Genomic DNA, 10,064 nt, shown 5'->3' with positions numbered 1-10,064 from the left:
AGTTTAATGAGAGCATTCACATTTCTGCTTAAAAATGCTTCACTGCAGCTCACAAAGGGCAATGCTGTTGTATAGCTTTTTTTGAAGTACATGTAATACTGTCTAAATATGCCAAATGAGAACCCAAGAAACCAGATGGATTTTTTCCCTGTAAAATGTACAATAAGATTACAGAATGAGTTATTACTTCACAATTTTCTTTAGTCTAATTCAACACATCTGTCTCTAAGAATTAGTACAGTGCCTTTTCCTATCCTGAGTTGCTCAAAGGAGCTTTATGCAAAAGAAGGGTTTTAAGTGGATTATCAAATTACTGTGACTGTTCACATTCCCTCTATGGTCAAATCTTAGTGTTGCTCAACTATGCCCAAAGTCAACAACCAAACTTTTTTAATGTGCAGGATTGTTAGATCTTTACAATGTAGCACTTAGAGTAGTTTCAATTTGCTTTTCCCAAGCCCTTTGCATCACTTGCCTTGAAGTTTTTGTACCTAATTCACCAAGCCCTAAAACAAATCCTGAAGTCAAAAAATACACAAAAATACACAAAATACAAGAAAAAAAAAACAAGGAAAAAAATCTAAGTCAGGAAATAAGGGCTTTGCCATAATAGACAGAGATATCGGAAAACATTTAGGCTTAAAAAATATGTCCATTTCTCAGATGATCAGCTAGAAAACAATTTGACAGTATTTCTTAAAAAAACAATTTTAGGCTTTAAGTATCAGATTTATACTTAGAAATGTTCTAGTTTTGTCTTGCAACTGGATAACTGAATTATCCTTTCCCCAGTTCATGTTCTGCAAAAGTTTATTGGTGTAAATGGTTATATTGGTATAAATGGTGCAAGTCAGGGAGAGAAAGGATCATCTGCATGATCAAGGTCCAATTTGCATAAACCAAATTGCCAAGACAGCAAATTTGGGTGACATGGGAAAAATATAGTATTTATTTTAAAATTCTTTTTACTTGTGTAATGGTCAAGTCATTTAAGTGACATACTGCCATTTTACTTTAATTTCTTCATCATTATTGCATTTGGCTACAATTCTGCATTTTTTTACCAAAATATTGCTTAGATTAGACACTAGTACTTTACAGGTAACTCTTTCTTGTTTTTCTTAATTAAAATAGATGAACTAATCTACATTAGCCCAAGCAGAGGGGTGGGGGGACTGTTCTTTCTACGTGTTCTATTTTAACCTGTTTTTTAAGTTAGGTCCTCTTTGCAAGCCTTTTGTGGTGAGGCACTTACTTGCTCCTGCTGCTTATTCTTTCACCAGAAAAAAAATATTCAAAAAGCAATGGCAAACCCTGAGCTAGGGTAAATGACCTTATCTATGTAGACACCAGGAAAAATACTGCTGCTTACATGAACTGTGACTTTACCTTTTCTGTCTGAATACTGGAAGATTAAAACTTTGCATGCAATGCTGTCATTCAGTTTTAACACTTGACTCTTCTTTTTATCCTCAGTCTGATTTGTGTATGCTTTTTAGTCACTGTCCCTGTCAGGCATGACTACAGACCACAACCCTATTATGCATCATATACTAGCATTTCATTAATTTTATTTTTCAAGGAAAGTTAAGTTTCATGTGATTATACTGCACTACTATTGTTTGCTGTTTTTTCCATGTCTTCTGTGCACTTGACTAAAAGGGACATTACACAGCAAATACTGCATTTTAAGATTCATGTTTTAATAACTGAAAGATAATTTTTGGGACTGTTCAGTCTTGTACTGAAACTTCCCTTTCCTTTATTAATTCCTTTAGGAATTATAAGGCTGATTAGCAGAACTACAGTTTTATTTGCTTACTGGTTAAAATCAATCAATATAATCTTAAAAGCTTTGCTTTATAAAGAAAAAAAAATCTTGAATTAGTTATGCTTGCTTCAGAGATAAACAGAATTGTCCTGTAGTCAGTCCATCTTAAAATTCTGGCAGTTATCCTTAGCCATAAGGGTAAGCATTGAGGGTACTGTTTCGTAAGTTATTCCTTTAGAAAAATTGCTAAAATAATAAATATGTAAACAGTAAACTAGAAACAGTAAACTAGGAGAACACTATCTTTTAATACAGCCCCTTCAAGGACTGAAAATAGGTAGATCTTTTTGGATAAAACTGTTGCCAGCAATTTTTTTTAGCTAATGACAACAGATGCAGCAGTGTATTGGCCCTATTATGCAACTAGTTTATTCTAACAAGCAAATACAATTTTTAAATGTATCCAAATAGAGATCTAGGGATATTTTTGGTAGACTCTTCATAGTATGTTCAGTGTGTGGACCACAGGATATCAATGCCAAAAAGCCCTAATCTCTTTCGTGATTTCTTTTGTCTACAGAGTCAGGAGCTTGGCAGAATATTTGATGGGAAAGGTTAAGTGTGAAGGTATTGCAATCTCCCTAATGCCATGCTGAGGTAGCAGACAAATGCAAGCCAGATTCAAGGCCACAATTTAATTTCAGTAACATTTGCTTATTAGTCATATTTCTCTTATATTAACACACGAAAAATCATGTGTTTCTGATTTCAGACAAAAGAACAGCGATGAATTTACTGCTCAAGACTTCAATACTTAGCTTCCAGTGGATCTGAGATTCTAATATAGGAGGAGAAACATTTTTATCAGCAACAAGACATACAATACTACTAGACTCAGTACTGGCAAGTAATTTGTTCTGAATTCCAAGGATACTTCAGTGTGTAATTAAAATGTAGTAATTACTACTACTGCATGCTGTTTGAAATTGAAGAAGCCAACTTAGAGAAGAAGAGAATGTTCTACTTAGATATACTAAAGAAAGGTAAAGGTCCTCAAAGCTGAATGTTTTTCCTTTGCCTTCTGTTTCATATGCAATATGCTTACAGCAGACTCTTCAGTTGATTTTATAACTCTATGAAACTCCTTAGTAATTCCATTGCAGTCAGACAAATTACTCTAGGTTTATGAGAGTGTAAGGCAGAACTGAAGCCAGCTCAGTATTTCATACAGCATGAAATAAATCATGGAACCCAATTACAGAGTAAAACAGCAGGCAGTTTTTCTACACTGGTAAATAGCATTTATAGCATCTCATGCTAGTAACAGAATAGACCTGCACACCACAATTAATTTAGAATTCCTGCTCCCAGGCCTGCAGTACAATGTTGTCTCTTGGTTTCAAACTCTCCAAAAGGAAGGGTGTGAAGTGAGCATGGCATGGTCACAGTCTGGTGCAGAACAGAGGTGTGCTGCTGGCTGCTGCTGAAAGGAGCCCAAATGAGCTGTGAGTCTCCACCAAAGCAGCCAGAGGAGCAGTCCCAGAAGACGTGAAACCCATGGGGATTTGGAGTATATTGGGAAAATCCCAAGAAGGAAAAAGTTTAACAAAACCTAAAGAATCCACCATAAGCCATATTTTCGGATTCTAACAGGGTACTTTTCTTTTCCTTCTAGAAAAAGAAAGACAATTATTCCAATAATTGAAAAAGTAATAAGGGGACCTGAGATCTATAAACAACTGAGGCAGGTCCTGGGTTTGGGGTCAGTGCTATTTGTTCCAATCATGAAGCCTAGGAGGAGCCTAGCCTGAGAACTCATAGGTTTTGCATCACCTCTCAAATGTGTTTTCTGATGATCTAGAAAGATTTCCTCATCATTCTGATTCAATTTAGGCTAGCTGTAAAATAAAAAGTTAGACAAATATTGTTTAACAGCTTCCTAAGAACATTCATGATTAATTGCTAGTAAGAACTCAGTATTACTGAGGAAGTATATGTGTGTATATATACATACACTCTAGTTTCTAGCTGATGCAATACTTGTGTGCAGAGCCTTGGAGAAAAACCTGCACTGTCAAGGACTTCTAAAGTAAAAATGCTATAGTTTTCTAAGACTGTGGCATCCCTCAGAGAGGACAGATCTAAAGGTAAAGCACTATTACTGTACAATCAAAACCTTGAATCTGAATTCTCTTCAAGCAAAACACTCAGTTTTCAAGTGACAATTTAAAGACTTGGTCTTGGTTTCATGGTATTTCTTGGGAAACAGCCTAGTAGGCGGCATTTGCATTTGGTAGGATCCAGTACAATGATAAGTGAAAAATAGTGGTAAGATGCTGCCTAGCTGCATGAATCAGGGTGACCTTCATAAAAATGATTAGCCAATAGTGTGCCATTATCAAGATCACTTGTGTTCTAGGATTCTGCTGGTTTTCCATATGGTAATGAAAAAGGTTATGCTGTTTTTTGAATAAAATTGAATTTGACTTCTTTCCAGTATGCTTTATTTTAAAGTGTCTGATTTTCTCCTGTAGATCTGAAATGAATAGTTTCTCCTGAGAGAACATAACTGTACAATTGAGCTGTTTCTTATTTTTGTGCTTAGCCTTTCTTAGCAGATCCCTGCAACAGATGTGTACATTCTTATAAGATAGGCAGCTGAGTTTACAGAATTTATAGCATGTATAAGATCTTTTTAACAAAAAGTGATAAAATGTTCATGTTCTGGAGTTGAGGCTGAGATGAAGAGGGATCTGGTTTTATGTGAAAGGCCACATAGCTGAAAATTCAGCTAGGAGTCTTGCCATCAATACAAGTAAGACTGCATAGATAACAAAGACATGTACAGATTGAGAAATGAGAAAAGGACCCAATAAATCTCCTGCTGAGAAAGGTAGATAAGCAGCTGTCAGAGGAGAGCCTTTACAGAATAAGCTGGCATTTTAGCTCCTTTACAGCTCTACAAGATCCTTATATACCAAATATGGTTGCTAGGAACATGTACCCAAGCTGGTGGTTTCATGAAGAAACAAGGCTGTGGTACAAAAAGAAGTAACTTGTGGATTACACAAGGAGGTCTCTAAGCACTACCATTAATTTGTATATTAGGGAAGGGAAGAATGGCAAATTTTTCACTTCTACTACAAGCTATATGGAGAGCTTAACTTCCCTTTGCTAGCTTTCAGAATATGTGAATGCTCCAAACAGCAAGAAGGAATTATTTTCTAATGGGTAAAAGCCTAACTAATCTCAACTGAAGTCAATCAGAATGGCTCCCTCTAGTTTAAATGGCTTCTGAATCAGGTTCTAAACATGTCAGCCTTTCACTTCCTCTTAGAATTACCACTTTCATAGCATAAGTATGGCAGCCTCTATCATGTGCACAATGCTATATAAAAACACAGGAAAGTAGTTTGTCAATCAGTTCAGAACTGAAGTATTTGACAAGTTACCTGTGGAAAGATTGCTGAGATTAAGATAGCATGTGCATCACAAACTTCATGATTAAAATGTTGTGAGGCTATTATTTGCTAAGAAAATAATAGGAATTTAATATAGCATCATCATTAATTAAAATTCTTGATAAAATTTATTAGATTGGCCTGATCTTTCATCTAGACAAACTGCACTGGTGTGGGGAATGTCAGAGTAGGAGAGAGAGCTGGCTGCAGACAGGTTTTGTCTTTCTCCCACATTGTCTTGTTGGTCTTGCAAGAAAGCAAGGCCTAAGTTGAAAACTAGTCTCAATTTCTCTGTTGCCCACGCACTTGATCAGCCACATGAGACCAGTCACCAGACTCTTCCCAGTCTACTGTGAAAAAAGCCACCAGAGAGAGCCGAGGGTGTACTAATCACCAGAATCTTCATTACGTGATCACGAGGTGCAATTTGGATAATGCTTTTCTTTAACTTAATATCCCAAAGGCCAGGGCTGATTGGAGCAAATAATTCTTAGGCTTTATCTACAGCAGAATTAGCCATTCTGCACTGACTTAAGACATTGTTTTTGCTGCAAGAACCATATTAAACATAACCTTTTCCAAATAATGGAGATGAGATATTTACGTTACACAAGGAGCCAAGGTGCAGGGAGAACTTAGAAGAGTTTGGGAGGTATCCCTTCTTTGTAACATCTGTACCTCTGTCATGCCCCTTAAAGAACAAACTTATTAAAGAAAGAAACAGGAAAAACAACAGGAGGGGATGGACAGACAGACAGTAGAAAGGTACCTATAGCTTGACTCATGGATGAAGAGTGGTGAAGCAGCTACATAGTTGTTATGCTCTGATTGGACAATTCCTAAGAATGGGTCTTTGATTATAAGCAAAACCACATAACTGGTGGTCAAAAGTAAACAATGGGCTAGGAGCTTTTCACCTAATAATACAGCTCTGATAAAATTCTGCCCATGAACGAGGCCAAAGACTCTGTTGTTCGGGGATTTGGAAGTACAAGAAGCTCTACGTGGTACAGGCTGTAGATATAGTGGCAGAGAAAGCAGGAGAGGGAAGAGGAGACATCATATCTCCATTTCTTTACTTTGCATTTTCTGCTTTGATGAAAACTTGGGGGCTGAGGTGTATGTGGCATTTACTAGATAAAGCGTGTAGAACAATTACAGGCTGTACAGGAAGGTGCAATAACGTATCTGTTTTTAACTGTACAGCTGCACTGAACAATCTGCATACACTTGCTTCTGTCAGTCTGCAATTCATTACTTCTGACTTAAAATCTTTTTATCTGCCTCAATTGTTTCTTGCATCTCTGCATGCAAGAGGGAGGCTAGGAGATCAGAAACCTCATCAGTACTAACAAAGCTTCCTTCTACCTTGCTTTGCAATTATATTTGCCTGTATTCTTCATGTTCAGCAATTCACATAACATAGATTTCTTCAAAACAAATACTTGAAAAGGATGCTCTCAAGGCTGCTTGGTATAAGTTTGACCTATTTTTTTCCCTTTAACTCTTTATGTAATGCATTTAATTCTCAGTATTTTCTTCCATGTTCAAATAGGCAATTAAGTAGTGTTTTTGAGGGCTAATACAGATGAGCACCCAGACAATAACATGTCTATCTCAAACATAATGGACAAGAAAAGTTTATCAGTAGGTTAACAGGTTTTCATTTCATGTTTTCTGTGAGGAAATGAATCTGTTCAGTGAGGTCTTTGGCCAAGTGTAATTCCCCTTTAACCTGTGCAAGGTACTAAATCTCTTTCAGCACTGGGACTTAGTCATGAACTACCTTTCCATAGCAGCTGTGTTCCAGGAGTAGCCACTCCTGAATTTATGGGGAAATGCTCTTGCTTTCATGCAGCAGCTCTGAGATCTGTGAACACTGAGGAACCACTGCCATTTTCCTTTGGAAAAACAATTCAGGCAATCCTTCACCTCTTCATGGTCAGTTTTAAGGGGCTTGCCCTGCAGAAGCAGCTGTTTGTCCCACAGCTTTTATCCTGCACCATGCCAACTTCTCTCAGAAACAGAGACCTGATGAACTCATTTTGGCACAAGATGTCACTAAACAAAGTGATGCACGCTTGCTGGGATGAAAAACAGGACAACTGGACTTTCAATATAAAGAAATATTGCTATGAGCCATCCAGTATGGGCTTTATTGTATAGGCTCAGCCTAACAATGGTTTAGGACTCAGAGACATTCCTCATTGATGCATGTTACAGTTACATGGGCAGTAGAAGTGCAAAAAAAGTTCATGTATTTGGAAAAATATAGTTACTGATGTATTTCAAGTTCTTATACAAATCACAATTACCAGAAGGGTAACAGATGCTTTTGTCTCAATTGGAAATACAAATACAATTGATACGTAGCATTTTTAATTAAGAGCTACCAGCTTCCACATCTTGTCTTTGTTAAACATTATATCTCCTTGTTAGGGAAAACCAATAGAAAAAATTGAAATATTTTAAATTTTGTAGTAATAAGCATAGTGAAAGTATTTGTCCTAAATAGGAATTTAGGCTAGAGTGCATAACTATTTAATAATTATACATTAAGTTAACAGAAAATGTCAGATAGCATGGATGTGACAACTAAGCACTGTAAATAGCCTTTTCCACTCAAATCCAATATGCTAACCTTGATTTTTGTCACATTTTATTACACTTTACTCATTAATTTTATTCAAATACACAGGGAAGGTAGTGACTGTCCTCCCACGGGAGCATGACAACACATGGCACACAGAACACATCACTGCCTACTGTAGATTTTATCAGTGCCAGCTTTGCTCCACAGAAGGACAACACAAGGTGAGTAATACAGTTTTCTGTATAGCATAAATTCTGCACTGTAAAAGCCAGCAGTAGTTCACAAAACCTCACACTACAAAACCATTTCTGTGTGTCCTTATTGTATTTCATGAAAAAATGTGGGATGAAAAATAATGACATGAGCAGTTACACAGATTTTGCTTATATGAAATAAACCACTCTCAGTGCACTTGAGAGTGGCCTTCATCTCATACATAATCCTGAAACAGAATATAGTAAATAAATTATGTTATAGGAAGCTTAACAGCTTCTACATGAAGTTTCCATGGGGAAGCAGCTGTTCAGTTGATTGGTCACCTTAAAAAAAATCCTAAATGAAAGAATTATACATTAACATCCTCAAGCAGTAGTTGTCTGTAACTGGAAATGCCAATATATGATTAACTTCCCTGAGGTCAAAGGCAAGGTAATTTAAAACAACATAAAATGTAAATTTTTGAACTCAGATGAAAAAAAGTAGCAAGTAGAAAGGCTACAGTCATTATTCATACAGCAGAACTTTTGGTAAATGCAACACAGTATGCAGAAAAATTCTCACCATTTAAAATAAGTCATAAATTCTCAGGATAACAAAATGATTTTACAATTTCATCTCACATCCCATCTGCAAACATCCATAATTCCTTCATGTGCAACATGTTCCTGGTGTCTCTGCTTCTGCACCATATTTATTGTGCACTGTCTTTTTTCAAAATTTTGAAGTAAAGGATAATGAGGCTGCATTTTCAAAACACTGCAACTGCTGGTTTGGTTTTGCAGATGACACACCCAGGCATGTAATCAGCACATGCAATCATAATTGCATTTCAAAATTCAATTGTGTCTCACTGTAAAATTTATTGTGCACATAAAAAGCAAAAAAACCTCACCTATATCCCCACCCCCCCTCAACCCTTGACTACCAAAAATACTAATATGTAATCATGGAGCAACTGATTGGCCACATAAGAATTTTGAGAATCAGCAACATAACTCAGGCATCATGTCAGCCACATATGCAGCTCTGCACAGATTTGAGACTGGTTAGAATGTGAGCGTTCCCTTCTGACTCTGTTCCATTCCAACACATTCTGTTTGAGGAAAAATTAACTGTTCAGTGCCTCTGCATATGTAGCAACTGCTCCTTGAAACCCTTGTTCGTTATGTTTGAAAATAGAACCAAAAATACTAAACCCAGAATCAGAAAACCTTTCTGTTCTTATATCCAGCTGTATCACAATATTGAAAACGTGTTTTAATCTGTCACAAAAGCATTATGAAAGTGTGATGTTCATTTTTTTCATCCAGTCACCAGAATCGTGGGGTCTATAAAAACCAAGAAAAGAGGAAAATGACCCTGGGGCACACAATATACAGAACACAGAAACACTCCCCTTCCACAAGAGCAAGTGCAAAATACAGCAGATTTCAACACTCACGGCTATCGTAGCATATATTGCCCAGGGCACGTCCTGTTTGAAGCAATACTTCCTGGTCTTTGCAGTTTAACAGCTGCACCAAGGGAGGGATCAACCCAGCATCCACACAGGGGTTCCGCATGAATTCTGCAAATAAAGCAAAAGCTGTTAATGCCAGGCCAGCTATTCCCAGTTTCATCAATTCCACTTACACTGGTCTGCCAACTGGGCCTTTGGTGTGCCCCAAACCCATGCACAGACAAACTGTAAATTCTCATGCACACTTCTAGAGAATAAACCCAAGTCAGGATTTGGGCTTAGTTCTTTCCATTATTTTCTAATTTAGAAGGAATTAAGGATATTTAATTGACTTCCATGGAAACTAATTTAACATAGCTCAGACTAAGCATATTTTTAACATCACAAAGAAGTGTTGAAAAGAACAATGAACTCACAACAAATTCAACGTAAACTGGAATTGCTAATAACACAAAAGATGACTTAAAACTAGTATTCTAGAGCAGCATTTTTTACTCTCTGTTCCTTAATTAGAATTCCAGAAAAGCTTTTGCTTTAACAGAATAAATAAAAAAACAACAA

The 10,064-nt window shown here is 36.7% G+C and overlaps 1 protein-coding gene across 5 annotated transcripts in view; it reads right to left on the bottom strand.

The window, feature by feature from the left end:
• RAP1GDS1 (Rap1 GTPase-GDP dissociation stimulator 1) overlaps positions 1-10,064 on the bottom strand; it is an 89,912-nt gene that overhangs the window by 28,821 nt on the left and 51,027 nt on the right. For all 5 annotated transcript variants that reach the window (XM_015623969.3, XM_015623970.3, XM_015623971.3 and 2 more), the window contains one exon: positions 9,486-9,611. In XM_015623969.3, coding sequence (XP_015479455.1) covers positions 9,486-9,611 — 126 coding nt within the window. The remainder of the gene's footprint in view (positions 1-9,485; positions 9,612-10,064) is intronic.

The sequence above is a fragment of the Parus major genome, chromosome 4, assembly GCF_001522545.3.
Source record: "Parus major isolate Abel chromosome 4, Parus_major1.1, whole genome shotgun sequence".
Lineage (NCBI taxonomy): Eukaryota > Metazoa > Chordata > Aves > Passeriformes > Paridae > Parus > Parus major.
Note: the sequence above shows the minus strand (reverse complement) of the source record. Positions and strands in the feature narration are given on the sequence as shown.